Genomic DNA, 18,873 nt, shown 5'->3' on the forward strand with positions numbered 1-18,873 from the left:
CCAGGTCCCGGGCAGAGCCCAGGCCTTTGGGCTCCCCTGGATGGGATGAGGAGCCAGGCTTCGAGTCCTGGCTACCGGGTTCCACCCACACCCCTGCATCCCCCGCCGTGCTCTCTAAAGAATGTAATTTATTGGGGCACCCCCCAGCTGCTTTCCTCACCTAACTCTCTGCCCTACCTTAATCACGCTCCCAGCTTTTCTTCTCTCCAAATACACGTGTATATAATTATATATATATATATTTTTTGCCGGGGTCTGGGTTTTGTTCCTGCCCAGACCCCGACATCCCTTTCCACCGTGTGTGTGTGATAATGCTGGGGGAGGGGGACTCTGCTTGGAATTAAAAGGTTGCATCGGGTCCCCAAATCTATTTGTTCTTTTTTTTGTTTTGTTTTGTTTTGTTTTTGTTTTTTGTGGTACGCGGGCCTCTCACCGCTGCGGCCTCTCCCGTTGCGGAGCACAGGCTCCGGACGCGCAGGCTCAGCGGCCATGGCTCACGGGCCCAGCCGCTCCGCGGCACGTGGGATCCTCCCAGACCGGGGCACGAACCCGCGTCCCCCGCATCGGCAGGCGGACTCCCAACCACTGCGCCACCAGGGAAGCCCTTATTTGTTCTTTATGAGCCACCAGATCTGAGTGAGAGGGACAGGTGATGCCAGGCTGAGAAAAGCCACGGAGCGAGGGTTCAAATGGCGGGGCACACATCCTACCCTCCCCCATCCCTGGGCCAGAAAAGCGGGGGCGGTCTAGCAGGTCCTGTCTGCCTCCTCTCCTTCAGAGGCTGTGCAATGGTGACATGGATGAGGGGACAGAAACTCACTCTGGAGCATGAATGTAGAGCCAGCTGGGAGAAAAGGCTCTGCCCTTCACTGAGCCCCTAAATGCACCCCCTTGGCGGTCAAGCTCATCAACAGCTGACATGGTTGTACCCCTCCAGGTCTATAATACTCACAGTTCAATGGGGAGGCCAAACACCCAGTAAAGGTCAACTGTGTAGGAGTGGACAGTGAGCTGATTGTCGAGGGTCGGGGGGGGAAGCTAAGGGGTGGAGAAATGATGGGGGAAATCTAGCAGGAGCAAGGGTCAAGTGGAGGCCGAGGGAGCAGGGGTAACTTGGTCCTGGATGACTTGGCAGGACCGCCCAGGGGCCGTAGACTTGGAACGGGCCTGCTGAAGTGGGTGGAGGGGGTGAAGACTGGATTGGAAGATCAGAAGGAGGACTTTGGGTGTGAGGGCTGGCGGGGATGGGGCCGGCTCACCTGGGGGGAACAGAACCTGGGTTTGGGCACCTGAAGAGGTATGCAGTCCAGAGGACCCGGTGAGTTGGAGGGGGCCCTGCGTGTGAACCCAAGACTGGACCTGGCACCTGAATCAACTCTCCTGCCCTTGGACGAGTTTCTAGCCCCTTTGGCTGAAACAAAAGCAAAGTGGATAAGAACTGCTCAAGTGTGAATGATTAAACTGTAGGAGTTCTGCTACATGCACAACATTGATCGTCTTAACAAACTTGCGAGGTCAACGGCACAGGTTGTTTTCATCCTTCTCGAGAATGAGAAAATCGTGGAATAGAGACATTTCACAAGCCTGAAGCTACAAGCAACTAATGATTGCAGACTGGAAACACACAGCCCAGTTTCTTCACTGCTAACCTGGGTCATTCCCAGTATAGACACAGTTGCCTCTCCAGGAGCAGCAAAGAGAGGAACGGTACCCACACACACGTACCCAGGATTAGGTGTTCAGCAAAAGTTTCGAAGGCTTATCCCATTCCGGCATGAGGGAAACAGGGGTGACGAGGCCAGCACCCCCCTGTCCACAGAGCTCCCAGGCTCTTGAGCATCAAGGGGTGTGAGGAGTGTTTGATCACAGTGCACTGGGAAATGTTTGTGGTGCGAGCAGACTGGACTCGAAGTCCTAAAGGATCTGAAGTTCCTGAGAATTAAGAGTGGCTCAAAGTGGAGGTCTGTCCTAAAATAAAACCTTGGTGATTATTTAGTCCATTGGTTTCCAAACCTTTTTAGTAGTCAATCTTTTTAAAAAATTAGATCTTACTATTAGCAATTAGAATACATTTATAAATTGATTTTATTTATTTTTTTGGCCACGCCACGCGGCATGCGGGATCTTAGTTCCCTGACCAGGGATAGATCCTGTGGCCCTTGCAGTGGAGGCACGGAATCCTAACCACTGGACCGCTGGGGAATTCCCTGTAAGTTGAATTTTATAGTTAATTATGAATGAAATCAATCAATGAGAACAAGGAAGCTATTTGATGGATATAAAAATTTTAAGTCAGGGGTTGTATATGACAGCCGCCCTTTCACCAAACACAGGATCTAATTTATTCTTGCATTTGGTTGCACGGTAGGAGAGAATTCTGATTCACACAGATAAGTAGTTACAAAGTTGCGGTGGTTTAAAAATGCATGCAAATGTGAACAGTCACATTCCTCACGTTGTTGAGCAGCAGCAGCTAAGTCCCATCTCTTTGAATCTGGGCTTAGTGCCTTGCTCTTTCAAACTGTTTATTCTGCAACAGCCTTCCGCCTTCATTTACGCTGACAGGAGGGAAGGGTTTATTCAAACATCTTCTTCCCAATGAGCTAACCTGGCAGCAGAATTTAAGTACATCGGTGGGCTCTATCATATATACAAGTATGTCCTCTGACTTTTATTAGAGCTTTTGAAATAAAAATTTAAAAGTTAAACCAAATAAAAGGTTATGAATTTCTTATACACTTCCCCTATATTCTACAGTTCCTTGAAATATCTTGAAGGAAAACAAGTAGATTTAATCCATCCAGCCTGCTTCCTTTACCTATGAGGAAGAAGACCCAGAGAAGAACAGTGTTGGACTGACTCCAGATTGCTTTTTTTTTTATTAAAAAATTTTTTCTGGCCACGCCGTGCAGCATGCGGGATCTTAGTTCCCCGACCAGGGATCGAACCACTGGACTGCAAGGGAAGCCCCCTAGATTGCTTCTTGATACACAAAATAGGCTTCTTTCTTCCCTTTGTTCTTATACTTTTTGGACTAAAAGCCTCCTCTCATTTCCCATAGGCTCCTCACCTGGGACCAATTGTAGACGAGCTGTTTGAAACATCTATTTTCCCTAAGCAGCTGCCAGAGAACTGAGATCCAAATACTAGCTCAGCCGAACCCTGGCCTCCCCGTGACTCGGTCTGGACTGCAGGCTCCACTCCACAGCACGTGGCCAACTCTGGGCAGGCGTTGCCTCCTGGGCCTTAGTCCCACTGGTGAAAGGGGCCCCAAAGGCAGGGCCAGCGCAGTGAAGCCCCAGTACCCCACAGCTCCAGGTCCTCAGATCTGTGAGAGGGGCTACCCACCTTCCCTCGTGGGACCCCTGGTGCCTCACCCTCTCATCAGATGGTGTCAGGGGTCAGCAGGAACACATTTTGAACAGATGTCAGCCCTATCCTCAGGAAGAATTTCTTTCCATTCCTGGGCGAATGGGGGCGTGGAGTGGGGAGATGGGGAATGGGCTTTGAACTGGCAGAGCTGGCTGCTAGAAAGCCCCCTCCCTAAGGTCCCAGGTTTTGACATTCCGGGAAACCCTGCTCTGGTTGAGGGTTCTGCCTGTTTAACTCTTGGGTGTAACTTTCCCAGTGTGTCCCCGACACCGGAGACCCACCTTCTGTTTCTCTCCTTGGTGCGTCTAGAAGGGCAAAACGAGGCCAGTGTGACTTCCTCTGCAGGACCTCTGGACCAGCACTGTATCCACTTAAAGTCATGAGCAACAGGTGAAATTAATTTTATAATATATTTGGTTAACTCAATTTATCTAATAGATTACGTTTCAACTTGTAATCAACATAAAACATCATTAGTGACTATTTTACATTTTTTCCTTTGTCTGACATGTCTTCAGCACATGTCAATTAGGACTAGCCCGTTTCAGCTCCATAGCCACAAGTGGCCAGTGGCTACTGTGCTGGACAGGGGTGGGGGAAAGAAGTCACGCTGGCCCCATTTTGCCCTTCTAGACGCATCGAGGAAAGAAACAGGTGTGTCTCGTGTGTGTGTGTGTTTGTTGGGGGGGACACACTGGGAAAATTATGGCCAAGAATTACCCAGGCAGAACCCTCAACCAGAGCAGGGTTTCCCGGAATGTCAAAACCTGGGACCTTAGGGAGGGGGCTTTCTAGCAGCCAGCTCTGCCAGTTCAAAGCCCATTCCCCATCTCCCCACTCCACGCCCCCATTCGCCCAGGAATGGAAAGAAATTCTTCCTCAGCACATGGCAGTCAGCTGTTCAAAATGTATTTCTGCTGATCCTCGACGTCATATGATGGGAGGCTAAGGCATTATGGGGTCCCACGAGGAAAGTCTAGAGACTTCCAGAACCCACAAACCTCATCCCTCACAGGAAAATCCTGTCTGGTTCCACTCGCCATTCTCTAAGGGTAGTTCGCTCGCTGCCTCCTGGTTCACCAACAGGCCCCGGCGGACTTGACCCTGCCCCTCCGCTGACCTGGCTGCCGGCGCCCCCGACCCCGGGGCCCTTCCTCGCTGCCCGGCCCGGCCACGTTGGCTGCCGGCCTCCTCTCCGACCCCAAGCTAGGCCAGGCGGGGGCTGCGGGGCGGGGGCTGCGGGCGGGGGCTGCGGGGCGGGGGCTGCGGGGCGGGGCGGCCGGGGCCCCGCCTCCCTCGCCGCGTGTCCGGGTCGCCGCCTGCGCCCGGGAGCGCCGCCGCCGCCGCCGCCGCCGCCGCCGCCGCCGCCGCCGCCGCCGCCGCCGCCGCCGCCGCCGCCGCCGCCGCCGCCGCCGCCGCCGCCGCCGCCGACCGGGAACCGGGAACCGGGAGCCGGGCCGCCGTCATGCTGAGCCGGCTCGGGGCGCTGCTGCAGGAGGCCGTGGGGGCGGTGAGGCCGGGGACGCTGGGGCGCGCGGGGCCTGGGCCGGAAGGGCGGGCGCGGGGCCGGGGGAGGAGCCGGCCGGCGCGCGGGCGGGCGGAGGGCGCGGGCCGCCTCCAGGAAGGGACCCCCGACCCGGGCCGTGGTTCCCTTTCCCGGGCCTCCTCGCTCCCCCGCCGCGCCCCTCCCGCGCAGCGCTCCCCGCTTCCAGTGGCTTCTTTCCGTATCTCGCGTGTTCCCAGCTCTCTCCAGGTCGCTCCGGCCCCTAACCCTTCTCCCCGGATTGCTTCCTGTTTATTTGTCCTGCTCCCCGAGTCTCTCCCAATTCCCAAACTCCTCTGTGCCGAGTGTTCCCTAGTCACCCAATAGTTTCTTCCCAAAATTCCCCCCAAGGCCCCTCCCCCAGCTTGGGTGCCTTCCTCCTCCCCCACGCTCCTCCCTTCCTGGTCACCCGGCCTTAAAAAATAGCTGCCCCTTACCCTGGTTCCGAGCCCTCGGCCGCCTCCAAGACCGCACTCAGGCGCAGTCTGCCCTCTCACCTTGGACTTGGGAAGTGCAGGCCCCGGACTGGCCAGGTCCCCAGGGAGGGTACAGATACAGTCCGGGGGCGGGGGGTGGGGGTCGCCTGGCCCAGGAAACAGCCGTCTGCAGGGTACAAGCGCAGTTTCCAGAATGCTGTCTCAACACCAGGCCAGCCCGAGCCCCACTGACCTTGAGTCAGGAGAGGCCAGCTGCGGTGCGGCCTAGGGCGGCCAGCGGGGACGAGGAGTGTGTGTTTCTGCCATTTTCTGTTGGGGTTGAAGGCTGGTGAGAGGCGCCCACGGCGGCTGTTCTCTTGGTTGAGCGAGATAAAAGTGCCGTTTAGATAGGGTAGGCGGGATGCCCTCCAGTTAAAGCAACCCTGCCAAGATTCTGCCTGTAAAGTTAACAATTCTTTTGTCTCACAGTATAAACCCTCCCCCTAATTGATCAGTTGAGTGTATCACATGTTCTCAGGAGAAACACACTTGGGTTCCATCCCCTTCCTCCCAACACACACACCAAATCGGAGCTTGTTGCTGAGTGAAAACAGTCTCAGCCTTAAGCAAACTTGTGAAGAAAATGAAAAGCTTCTGCTCTTTCTCCTCTCCCACCTGCCCAGCCCTGCCCTCGCTGGTGTTCAGGAGCCTCCAGCCATCCCGCCTCAGGAGGGGGTTCCAGAATGATCTCTCCTCCCTTCCTCCCTGTCCCCAATCAAAATAGCTGTCGTTTTAGAAAGTAATCTGACACTCCTTCATACCTCTCTGGGAAAGCTCCATACACAAGGTGGGTGGACTGGATAGACAGGACCCTAGCCCTGGGAAGTGAATTTCTAATGCTTCCTATGTGGAAATTTCAGTGTCAGTGGCTGCAGGAGTATTGCTGGTCGAGGGGGATATTTTTAGGCAGGTGATCTTAGGCCCCTCAGTATACAACATATAGATGACGCCCTGGAAATTTGGGTGGCCTCGTGCGACCACCAGGAGAGATGGGGACCCCTCTCCCTCCCACCCGCAAGCTTGAGCATAGGTCTTCCCAGGGCTGGGTCACCAGGTTAAAACCCCCAGCAAGTTGCTTGACTCCTAGTTAAGGAGGAAGAGTGCTCCTTCCTGCCCTCTTCTGACAAAATAGAAAAGCAATCTTTAGCGTTATTTGTAAATATAATATTATCTTTAAAAATTAATCATTTGGTGCAGTTTCCTTGGGCTGGAGTTACAGTAGCTAATAACAGATTCAGGTAAAGATTACCCCCCTGCTTTCTTAGCTCTAAGGGTCTGTTTTGGCTAACCTTTGTTCTCCTGTTTCTCCTTTTCTTGCTGGATTTTTTTTTTAATTTATTTTTTTATTTTTGGCTGCGTTGGGTCTTTGTTGCTGCGTGTGGTTTTACTCTAGCTGTGGCGAGCGGGGGTACTCTTCGATGCGGTGTGTGGGTTTCTCATTGTGGTGGCTTCTCTTGTTGCGGAGCACCAGCTCTAGGCGTGCGGGCTTCAGTCGTTGTGGCACACGGGTTTCAGTAGTTGTGGCTCGCAGGCTCTAGAGCGCAGGCTCAGTAGTTGTGGCACACGGGCTTAGTTGCTCCGCGGCACGTGGGATCTTCCACGACCTGGGCTCAAACCCGTGTCCCCTGCATTGGCAGGCAGATTCTTAACCACTGTGCCACCAGGGAAGTCCCTGGATTGTTGTTTTTTGATTTAAGTCCAGCTTAAGGCTTTAGGAGACTATAAATGAATTTTAAGGGTAGATGAGACCCCATCACAGGCTTGTGCGATGACTGTAGCGTGGTCAAGGGTCAGAGGGCTTTCCCAGAGACAAGGAACTACGGAAGGGGCTGAAGGAGTTTGCTGAGATATTTAGTAAATATCAGTGAGTGATCACTCTGTGCAGAGCCCTTTAGGGGCAGGCAGGAACAGAACCCTGGCCCCCAGGGAGCTCACAGTCTCCTGGAGAGATGACTGCTCACCCAACAATAACAGCGTCACGTAGAACGTGATAAGATGCGGTCACTCCATATGGATGGTGTGTTTGGAACGACTGTGCGAGGTGCCACTCCTGTAAGGGTCGTGGTCCCCACAGTGAACTTTGAGAGAAGACAAGACTGCCTGGGCCGCCAAGGCCGGGGGAATACTTCAAGGCCTCTGATTCAGTGTGATTGCTTCCTCCTCTTGTCATAATGGTCTGCTAAGCATTCATCCTGTGTCTGTCTCCTACACACCCGCCAGATGACTCTTCCTCACACAGTTCCGATGTCACTGACCTGCACCCGGCGGCCTGCAAAACAATAAAAAATTTTAAAAATTAAAAATAAAATCGGACTTCTCGGTTTGGCCAAGAAATTCAAGGCCCCACACGCTCATCAATCCATCCTTGGCCCCGACATGCTTTGCAAAGTTCCTTCTGCAGGAAATGTCTCTCCTGTTTCTCTAATTGTTGAAATCAGACCCAGCTCTTCGGGTTTTAGTTCCCGCATGACCTCGGTAAAGCCTCTTTGTTCCACTTGTTGGAAGTGACCCCTCTTCGCCCGAAGGTCATTCTCCACCTCTCCTATGTTCTCACACTACTTCAGTAGTTGAGTTATTCAGCGTGTTTTATATTCTCTTCTCCTCCATGGCGTGTTTCTGGAGGACTGGCTCTTAGACAGCCTTGTATGGCTTGTAACATCAGGCGTGGTGTCTTGTACGTGGTAGGCACTCAACAGATACCTACTGAGTGAGTTATGGAAGGAGGAGACACCCCGTCCTGTGGTGCTGTAAAGCGTGAATTTAGAGATGCGTCTGGGGACCGCAGAGATGGCTTTGTGGAGGTGGTGGCCCTGAGCAGGACCTCACTGGGGACTGCTAGGACCTAGACAGGTATAGGGGGATACAGGGCCTCCTGGACAGAGGAGTGGCCGGAGCAAAGACTAAGAGGTAGGGACTATGCGTTTTTCTCCAGCGAAAATTTACCCTGCAAGAATAGAGAAGAAATGTGCTTTTTTGGAGAAGTTTTTAGGGGAACTGGTTGTTACCAGTTCAAGGTTAGTTCCAGCTGGGGCATGGAAATGGAGAGAGCACTTTGGGAAGGGGGGGAGGTTCGGGGGGTTGCTCACAGCAGATCAGAATCCCCCCCGGGGCGATGGAAGGAGTCAGGAGATGTGGACAGGAGCAGAGCGGAGAGCAGCTAGGGGTGCACGGCCTGCAGCCGTGGACACAAGATGCAGCACATGATAAGTAAGGCACTTCCTTAATATTCCGCTAACGTTATGCATCTGGCTGAACTGAGCTGTCGTGGCCTTCAACCCGGATTTTCAGACTCTCAGACCAAGAGGGACCTGAAAGCTTTGTCTTCGCCACATTTTCCATCTGGATCATTTTGATTTTGTTTTGGGGGTGCTCTCCTGTGTCCCTCTACGTACCTCTGTTGTAGCATAACCACGATATATAGAAATGATCTGTTTCTGTGTCTGTTTCCCCTACCATCAGTCTTAGCTGCTCTGGGACAGGGGATGTAGAATCATGACATGTGCTCATGTCACAGCATTTCCAGGAGGGAGAGGGGTTCTGAGGAGAGGAACCAGCAGATTGTTGGCAGATATGGAGACAATGTGCAGATGTCCTGGAGAAAACGTGTAACTATTCAATTTGAGAACCCAGGATCACGGTGCCTCCTCCAGGGCCTAGCACACGTCCGACACTTAGCAGATGGTGGAATGTCCTTTCTGCTGAGTGCCGGTGGCGACCACTTAGGTTGTGTCTGCTCTCTCCACAGCGGGAGCCCAGCATTGACCTGCTGGAGGCCTTCGTGGAACACTGGAAGGGCATCACGAACTACTACATTGAAAGCACAGGTGGGGCCTGGTCTCCTTCCGCACAGGGATCCCTGGAGGGAGCAGGGAGGAAGGTGTGGGTGGAGTCACCCTGCAGCTCAGAGATGCAGGTGTCCTGAGGAAGGTGACATCTGCTGCTTCACGAGTTCACCCTGACCTTCTGGGAGGGGACCTGTGTGAGGTAGGAGTGGGGACAGGGAGGCTGAGGTCTCACTGGCCTGACTCTGCAGCCCAGAGTTTGAATGCCACTTGCCCCCAGCTTCCAGTTGGGCAGAATGTCCAGGCCTTCAGTCCCCAAGTGCCTGGGCCCTGTGCCTAGGGCTTACTGATTAAAGAAAAGAGATGGAATAAATTCCTCTTTTCCGTGAGCCAACTTACAGGGCATTTCTCTTGTAGAGACCTGGCGAGGCATGTAGCACACCCGGTCCTTCTCCCCAGGCTGACACTCTAAAAAGCCAAAGCCTTGGGTCATCTGGGCCCATCAGGATCACTCACTGAGGGGGCAGCGTCTCACTGGCTGCTTTGTAGTCAGTATGCTGGGATTGGTGGAGATGCACTGGTTGCCAGGTAACCTTTCCAGCATCCCTAGCCTTCCACCTCCTGGAGTTCAGACTGGGGTTTGATTCCAGCCTACACCTTTCCTAAAGGCTTTATTTCCAGCCTGAGCCAATGCAAGAAATTAAAAGTGGCCTTTGGACACTCTGAGGGACCCTCTGAGCGTTCTGTTAGACCAGGTTCCTCAGTCTTGGCACTGGTGACACCTGGACTGGATCATTCTTTGTTGTAGGGGGCTGGGGAGGTACACTGTGTGTTTAGCAGCAACTCCGACCTCTACCCACTAAATGCCAGTAGCACCCCTTCCTTCCCCATTGTGATAACCATAAATGGCTCTCCAAACATTGCCAGACACCCTGGTGAGCAGGGGCAAAATCACCCCCAGTTAAGAACGAATGCTTTAGACTGAAGATCCCCCTTTTTTTTTTGACTGAGATAAAATGGACACATTAGGTTGGCCAAAAAGTTCATTTGGGTTTTTGTAGCATCTTACAGAAAACCTGAACAAACTTTTTGGCCAGCCCCATATAATTGGTGTAATCAATTGAATATATTGATTCAGTATATGGAAATATGGAGAAATGATCACACAGTAAGTCTAGTTAACATCTGTCACCGCACAGAGCTACATTTTTTTTTCTTGTGATGAGAACTTTTAAGATCTTCTCTGTTAGCAACTTTTAAATATACAGTAAAGTATTATTAACTATAGTCACCATACTGTACATTGTATCCCCAGGACTTATTTTACATCTGGATGTTTGCAGCTTTTAGACTGACGATCTCTTGACAGGGAGCCCCACACTACCAGAGACTAGGAAAAGATCTAGAACTGCCTTGGGTCCACCTGGGGCTTCACCTGGGCCCAATCCGTTAATTTCCAGACTGCTCCCTGGACCGGAGGTGCAGGGGTGGGCGAGGTGAGCTGCCCTGCTTAAAAGCCAATGCTTTCAAGAAAAGCTAGGGGGTGCTCCAAGACCAGTCCCAAAGTACCAAAACTTTCTTTATAAAAATACTCTACCCTCTGAGACTGACTAAGAAAACCCCACTAATCAGCTTCTCCATCAGGACCTGGGCACTGTGCAGTGAGTTTGAGTCTGAACCCATGGTCATGCATGGATTTTTTTTTTTTTTTTTTTTGCTTTGTAAAAAAAATAGAGTATTGCCTTCCTTGAGTATAAAAGAGACAGAAACAGGCCTCAGGAGGTTATCTGTTTGGAAGCTGATCGAAGATGACTTCTAAATAATATAAGAGACCCCTGAGCCCATAGCTTCTCACTCAGGCCCAGAGCAGGCCTGAAGCCCTAGCAGGTGTCCTTCTGTAGACCCCAAGGTTCAGAGAAAAAATGCTGCTGCTTTCCTCTCGTAAAGTGCTGGGGCCTGCACACATGCTCCGTCAGAGGGCTGTATCCTGGGCTTCATTTAGGAGGTCTTTTGTCTTTTTAACTAGAGAGGCATCAACTGTAAACTTCCCTTTCCTCTGGTCTTTGACGAAAAGTGTTAACCTGGCCTGCTCCAGGCTGGCCTCCACCTCCCTCCACCCCCTAGGCCCTGTGGGCTTGACCCCAGCCAGCCAGAGTGCCCCTCTTCACCCCACCTTGTTTCCTGAATCTTGATTAGATGAAAACACCCCGGCCAAGAAAACAGATATTCCCTGGCGGCTGAAGCAGATGCTGGACATCTTGGTGTATGAGGAGAAGCAGCAGGCGGTGGCCGGTGAGGCGGGGCCGTGTCTGGAGTACCTACTGCAGCACAAGATCCTGGAGACCCTGTGCACGCTGGGCAAGGCCGAGGTGGGCAGGACCCCGCGCGCCTCTGGAACTTTCCACCGGAGCCGGTGTCCGGCAGGTCTACCTGTGCTCCCCACGGTGCCCACACTGGGGGCGGGGCACTGAGGCTGTCTCAGAACACCCCGAGGCTTCGGGCCCTTGCTTATTTGCTTTGGTGGCGCGTTCTCGCTGTCGTCGGGGTTGAGGACATGTTTCCTTTCGTTCAGTCTGTGTTCGTTCATCAAAGATCCACTGAGGACCGGCCATGTGCCAGTCTGTGTCCTAGGCACTGGGGACCCGGCAGTGATTGAAACAGGCGAAAACTCTAGTGGGGAGAGGCAGGATAATCAAAGGAGCCCACGTATAGTATGTTCAATAAAGACAAGGTTATGGACGAAAATAAAGCAGGAAGGGGGCGGGACTTCCCTGGAGGTCCAGTGGTTAAGACTCTGCGCTCCTGATGCAGGGGGCACAGCTGGATCCCTCGTCGCAACTAAGATCCCGCATGTGCGGCCAAAAAGAAAAAAGGGAAAAGCAGGAAGCGGGCTTGGCAGCATAGAGGAGGCCAGTTTCCAAGCGTGAGGGAGGGAGGCTGGGGGAGAAGGCCCCTCCGCGCAGTGAGGGGAGGAGCGGTCCGGGTGGGGGCGTGGCCTCGCCGCCTGACTGACGGGCACTCTGTCCCCCGACCCGCAGTACCCGCCAGGCATGCGGCAGCAGGTGCTCCAGTTCTTCAGCAAGGTTCTGGCCCAGGTGCAGCATCCCCTCCTGCATTACCTCAACGTCCACAGGCCTGTGCAGGTGAGGGGCCCAGAAGCTAAGGGGTGTCTGGGGGTGAGGCCTATGCTTTCAAGGAAAGCTAGGGGGTGCTGCTCCTAGGCCAGTCCCAAAGCACCGGACCTTTCTCTCCAAAAACCCTCCACCCTCTGAGACTCTCAGAAAGCCCCCAAATCCAGCTTCTCCATCAGGACCCGTGCCGCAGGTTTGAGTCTGAACCCATGGTCGTGCGCGGGGGTTTTTTTTTTTCTGCTGCCCCGTTCTTCCTTCTCTTCCCTGCCACCCCCTTCCCCTCTGTCTCTGTCCTGCTCCGCTTCCAGAAACTTCTCCGACTTGGTGGGACCGTTCCTGGATCCCTCACAGAAAAGGAGGAGGTGCAGTTCACCACTGTCCTCTGCTGCAAGATCCAGCAGGATCCAGCCCTGCTCACCTATATTGTAGAAGTGAGCGCCTCTGGGGAACAGGAGCGGGAGGGCCCAGACCCCGGGGCAATCCCCCGTGGCCCTTCTGAAGAAGCAGAAGGCTGGAGCAGGCACCGGGGAGGCGCTCAGGCAGCTTCCCCTCCAGCTCCACGCTGAAGCCACCCACCCTGTATTCCCAAGGGGCCATCACGGGGCGTGGTCTGCACCACAGCCTGGCCTCACGCAGCCTCCCTTGCAGGGTAGAAAGACCGTCGGTAGGAAGGAGGCATCCAGAGAAGCCACTGCCCTGCCGAGAGAGGCAGCCGGCCTCAAGAACGAGGAGCAGCCCCACAGCAAAGCTCCTGACAGGGGTGCCTGGGGGGCCCGGGCCTTGAGCACCCAGCTGCCTGCTGAGACCGAGGAGCCAGATGGAGGCACTGGGGAGAGCAGCCTCATCACCTCGCTGATTGGCCTGTGCAAGAGCCAGGTGCCGGCTGCCGGGACGCAGGGAGCAGGGATGGGGAGGGCGAGTTGCTGGGAGGGCACTTGGGGGCTCAGCCGCACGTCACTGAAGTCGTACCCTTATCCCCTAGAAAGGTCGGGTGGCCCTGAAGGCCCAGGAGAACCTGCTGGTCCTGGTAAGCGTGGCTTCCCAGGCAGCTGCCACCTACCTGGTGCAGAGCAGCCCTTGTTGCCCTGCCATCGTCGAGCACCTCTGCCAGCTATACCAGTCCCTGCCCAGCTTCCTGGACCCCGCAGACATTGCCACTTTAGAGGGCATCAGCTGGAGGTAGGCGCTTGGCCAGGGAAGGCTGGGCCGCATCTTCAGGGGCTGGAAGCCCTGCCCTTCCGTCATCTTCCCGGTGGTGGCTCTTCTTGTTTTCCAGGGGGGATGGGGACCCCTGCTGGCCTCTGTCTTCCTGAGGTTACAGCCCATGCCCAAGGGCCTTCTCGCCTTCCAGGAAAGCATCACTTTGGCTTCTGCCCTCAGATCCCCCAGTAGAACTGAGCCCCAGCAACAGAGGTTCTAGGGCAGAGGGCAGAAAGGCCCAGCTTCCTGGACATAGCTGAAGCAGGCCCCACATACTTCCCTCGCTCTCCCTCAGGTTACCCAGTGCCCCGTCTGATGAGGCTTCCTTCCCCGGCAAGGAGACCTTGGCTGCCTTTTTGGGCTGGTTTGATTACTGCGACCACCTCATCACAGAGGCACACACGGTGAGTGGCGTGGGCGATGGCAGGGCTCTCCTTGGGTGTCCCCCGCTTCATGGTGCTCTGTCTGTGTCTCTACCTCAAGGCCCCAGGGGGGGTCTCTTGGGAGCTGGGTGGGGCCCGGGGTCAGCAGAGACCCTCTGCCTGTTGTTAGGTTCTGTGCAAGGACACAGCTGTTTCTCAGTGGAAAATTGTCGATTGGAGGTAAAATGTGTTTGAGACATGCTCTTTGGCGCCCAGGTGGTTTCGGATGCCTTGGCAAAGTCCGTGGCTGAGAAATTATTTGTGGAGATTCTGCAGCCCCAGCTCCTGCATGTGTAAGTTCTGTGTAGTTCCCTTGGGCGAAGCCATAGTCTGGGCGAACCGCCCACCCCACCAAGCCCCTTCCTGCGCCTGAGACCAGGGACCTCCTTGTCCAGAGTCATGGGAGTCTGTGGGCTCCACCAGTTGATGTTTGCCTGTTCCCCTGACACACTCGTGGCTCAGAGCTACGTGGGCTAACAAAGGCCTCCCACCCTTGGACTCTAGGACCTCAAGAGGGGTGGGGTGTGAGCAGAGAAATACCAGCCGAAGATGCAAGGGAACCAGGAAAGGGTGCTGCCCCCTACACCCCTTCCCTCCCTGCTGCTACTCTGGTCTCACCTGCCCCGCCTGGCTCAGCGCGCCCTCCCCGTAGGTCTGAACAGAGCATCCTGACCTCCACCGCCCTGCTCACCGCCATGCTGCGCCAGCTCCGCTCCCCTGCGCTGCTGCGGGAGGCCGTGGCCTTCCTCCTGGGGAAGGACCAGCAGCCTGCAGCCCCCGAGGACAGCCCTCACACCCTGGGCGGCCACCTCATCAGGCACTGCGACCACCTCTCTGATGAGGTGAGGCGGGCGGGCCCTCCTCTCTAACCGCTCCCTGGCCCCCAACCCCTGCCCAAGGGACTTCCTGAAGCTTCTTCCCATTTGCATTAGCTTTCCAGGTGGTTGAGGCCATTGAAATCCAACTCCCCACCCCCACCCCCAGCCAAAAAAAAAAAAGCAGAAAAAGGCAGTGACCCAGTGATGGGTAGCCAAACTGCTTTTGTCATGCAGTTAATTTTCTGTGATCACATACTTGTGATGGCACTTTTTATCTTACAAAATGTTTTTATATTCATTTGGCTTGTTTGAAGCTGACAGCTCCGGGCCATTTTTTAGACATGGAAACTAAGGCTCCGAGGAGCCAGTGGGCTTGCCTGATACCACACCTCAAATTAATAATGGGACAGGGACCAGCCAGACTTCTGGTTCCTGGGCCAACACCCATCTGCTCCCCTTAAAACCTGCCACCGTAGCCCCCGGCTGGAGGAGGTGAGCCCCTCCTAGGGGGACTCCTCCTATCTGGGTGAGCACTTCCCAGGCACCCCTAGAGGCTGGGGTGGGGAAGGGGTGTCCTGCTGACCGCTTCTTGTCCCAGATCAGCATCGCCACGCTGCGGCTGTTTGAGGAGCTGCTCCAGAAGCCCCACGAGCAGATCATCCACAGCCTGATCCTGTGCCACCTCGAGGGCCGCCCTTACGTGGCCCGGGGCTCGCCCGAGCCCGAGAGCTACGAGGACACCCTGTAAGTGAACCTCAGTGCCTCAGGGAGGCCTCGGCCCGTTCGGGACCCCCCCACCGGCCCCCAGCACCTCACACCAGTTCCTGCGTTCACTGGCACCTCGCTTGTCTGCCCTGGCACAGAGATCTGGAGGAAGACCCCTACTTCACGGATGGCTTCCTTGACCCCGGCTTTCAACCCTCCATGAAGCCTCCCCCTGCCCCCGTCACCAACCCCGATGGCAAAACAGCGGTGACCGAGATTGTCAACAGGTACGAGCAGGTCAGGAAGTCTGAGCCACCTGAGTTTTGCTCCGTCTTTGGCCACAGCCCTGATGGGGTGCAGCCGGGAGAGTGCTCCCTCGGGGCTGGAGGTGGAGCGGGGAGAGCAGGGCGGCCCAGGCGGGGACGCCTCCACACCGAGGGTCCTGTCTCTCAGTTTCCTCTGCCTCGTTCCTGAGGAAGCCAAGACCTCGGCTTTCCTGGAGGAGACCGGATATGACACGTACGTCCACGATGCTTACGGACTGGTGAGTGTCAAGGCCTCTGCCGGCGCCCAGTTCTCGCCGCTCAGAGCGCGGGGTTAATACACTCTGCCTCTGCCTCTGCGATCTCCCGCCCGAGGTGCTCCCAGCTCTGGCCAAGTGCCCGAGCCCCACCTGCCTGCGCGGCTCCCTCTGTCTGCTGGTGCCTCCTGACCACTGGGTCCACCTCTTTTAACTCTCCCCTCCTGTTTCAGTTCCAGGAGTGCAGCTCCCGAGTGGCACCCTGGGGCTGGCCCCCAGCTCCCGCACCCCTGGACCCCCATGAGCCTGAACGGCCTTTCTTCGAGGGTCACTTCCTCCGAATGCTGTTCGACCGCATGTCCCGGATTCTAGAGCAGGTGCCCGACAGGGCTGGGCCCCTGCCACAGGGCGAGGGCCTCTGGAGTCCTTCAGGAGAGCAGGGCCCAGCCGTGGGGGTCCAGTCGTCCTCTCTTTTCTGGCCCCACGACCCCCCTCAAGCCCCACCTTTCCCAGGCGGGAAGCCCCGTCTCGTCTCTGCTCCACACGCCCTGACGTGCCCTGGTCCTCAGCCCCAGGGAACCCGTGACACACACATCACATGCATCTCCAACCCCCGCGCGTGTTCACACTGGCCAGGCGCCTTGCTGGGGGGTGGGGGGCACAGGAGTGCTCACCGCCTGTGCCAACCCTCGCTTGTCCACCGTGCTCCCCACAGCCGTACAGCCTGAACCTGCAAGTGACCTCAGTCTTGTCCCGGCTCGCCCTCTTCCCACACCCGCTTATCCACGAGTACCTCCTGGATCCCTACATCAACCTGGCCCCTGGCTGCCGGAGCCTGTTCTCTGTGCTCGTCAGGGTAAGGATGCCCAGGCCAGAGGGAGCATGCCAGTGCTGAGGACAGGAAGGGAGGGGGACAGGATGGGGGTGCTGGGGGCTGCAGGAGTGGGCACCCTTGCCAGCGCCAGGGGAAAGCACTGGTACCACCCCCTCCCATGGTGCAACAGAGCCAGGGACCCTGCGGCAGTGTCGCTGGTCTCCTCCTCAGTCCCCTCTTGTTCCCATTCTAGGTGATCGGGGACTTGATGCAGAGAATTCAGAGGGTGCCCCAGTTCCCAGGCAAACTGCTTCTGGTGCGCAGGCAGCTGATGGGCCAGGTCCCCGGGGAGCAGTAAGTAACAGGGAAGCGGGTGCCCAAGGAAGAGCCCCGGGGTGGGAAAGCTAGGGCTTCCGGGTGGGGGAGGCGCCAGGCCGGGGACAGAGGAGGGCCCGTTGCTGAGGCCTGTGGTCCCTCACAGAGGTGGCTGCCGCCGGGTGACCCCTCACAGACACTGGGATACCACGCTGGCACGCTCCCCACACCTCCTAGCCGTGACCCCCGCCATGCTGTCTCCTTCAGGCTGGACCACCAGACCCTCCTCCAGGGCGTGGTAGTCCTTGAGGAATTCTGCAAAGAGCTGGCTGCCATCGCTTTCGTCAAGTTCCCCCCACGTGGTCCTCACCTGCGCTTCTCTGAACCCCCGGAAGGGCACGTCTGAACCAGGAACGTGACACCTCTGCCCAAGAGCTGCCTCCCACCTGGCACTGCTGCCACCGCTGTCCTCCCGGGGTGGGGGCTTGGCTCCATCTCCTTCACATCCCGGGGACCTCTGCCTGGGTGGAGGTCTGGGCTTCCACTCTCGGGTTAACTCAAGACGACCTTGGCCTTTTCGCTCCACCAGACTGGGTTTCAAGGAGTGGGTCTCCGAGGTATCAGAAGCCAAGTAGCAAAAGAGGTGGCTTTCTGGGCAGCCTGGTGTCCTCGGGGCCTTCTCTGGGGAGCTGGGTGACGGCCAGGTGAGCCCCCAGACCCAGAGCTTCATGTGTCCTGTGCCTGTCACCTGTCTCTGTGGGCCATCTGTGGCGAAGGCCAAGACCTGAGACTCATTCCAGGGGCACGAGGGGGAGTGAGCTGATAGCTCTGAGGCCGGTCAAGACCACAGGCCAGAGAGATGCGGGCACGACCCTGTCTTTGCCACACCAAGTACCATAGATGCTGCCGAGACTTGACGTTTTCTCTCCTGCCTTCTTGGCTTAACCCTTGGGGAAGCGGCAGTGGACAGCAGGGGAAGCCCCTCTTCCCGCTCAGCCCTCCTGGAGACTGTTGCACAATTCCCAACAGCCTCATGGCAAATGCCCAAAGCATGCTCCGCGCCCAGGTGGGGGCAGCCGCTTATGAGAAGCTTGATGCAACTGCAGCCAGGGTGGGAGAGGGCCTGGGGAGCCCGGGGGGCTGGATGCCAGGCTCCAGCTCCAGCTGGTTTCTCTCTGGCGCCTTCTGAGCCTGTCTCGGCAGGTCCACGACACCTGGGCAGAGGGGCTCAGAGACCGGGGGAGGCCAGGCCTTGCCCTTAGCATCCTGCCAGGGTTCTCCGTGGAATTCAATCCCAGCGGTGCTGGAAGCTCTGGGTCCGGGTGAGGCCAAGATGCTCACCCGACCGTGGGCCCCTCCCCAAGGCCTGGCCGGGGAGGGGGGCTGGGTCACAGGCAGCCAGCCGGTCATGGTGTGGTTCTCCCTGCATGACCTCCACGGCTGGGGCCGCCACCCCACCCGGCCCGAATCTGTCTCAACCTGCAGGAGCACCCAGGCGGCGCCAGGCATTACCTCACAGCAAACTGCAGTTGCTGGCTTCACTCCTGGGCAAGGAGGAGCAGGCCAGAGCTCCACTAGCTTCATTTTTCTGCCCATGCTGCTTCTAGAAGCCGTCCACAGGGTGCCAAGAGGTGACGTGAAAGAGGAGGAAACTCAATGACCTCTACCTCTCTTGCATCCCTCCAAGCTGGGGAAGATTGAACTGCTGCTCCGGAGGACACTGTCCACGTGCCTGCACGCGTGTGTGTGCACGTGGGCGTTGGGTGGGGGACGGG

The 18,873-nt window shown here is 56.3% G+C and overlaps 1 protein-coding gene across 1 annotated transcript; it reads left to right on the top strand.

The window, feature by feature from the left end:
* Window positions 1-4,837: 4,837 nt before the first annotated feature.
* On the top strand, window positions 4,838-17,504 carry FHIP2B (FHF complex subunit HOOK interacting protein 2B; the record flags this gene model as incomplete). The annotated part of the gene is made up of 17 exons (XM_079706419.1): window positions 4,838-4,882; window positions 9,137-9,215; window positions 11,370-11,542; window positions 12,212-12,316; window positions 12,613-12,735; window positions 12,953-13,180; window positions 13,287-13,483; window positions 13,800-13,908; window positions 14,143-14,219; window positions 14,579-14,768; window positions 15,343-15,488; window positions 15,608-15,736; window positions 15,903-15,993; window positions 16,203-16,346; window positions 16,685-16,825; window positions 17,037-17,137; window positions 17,366-17,504. 17 exons carry the CDS (start codon window positions 4,838-4,840, stop codon window positions 17,502-17,504), a joined length of 2,217 nt encoding a protein of 738 aa, XP_079562545.1.
* Between the last annotated feature and the right edge of the window lie 1,369 nt (window positions 17,505-18,873).

The sequence above is a fragment of the Hyperoodon ampullatus genome (genome assembly GCF_949752795.1).
Source record: "Hyperoodon ampullatus genome assembly, chromosome: 6".
Classification (NCBI taxonomy): domain Eukaryota; kingdom Metazoa; phylum Chordata; class Mammalia; order Artiodactyla; family Ziphiidae; genus Hyperoodon; species Hyperoodon ampullatus.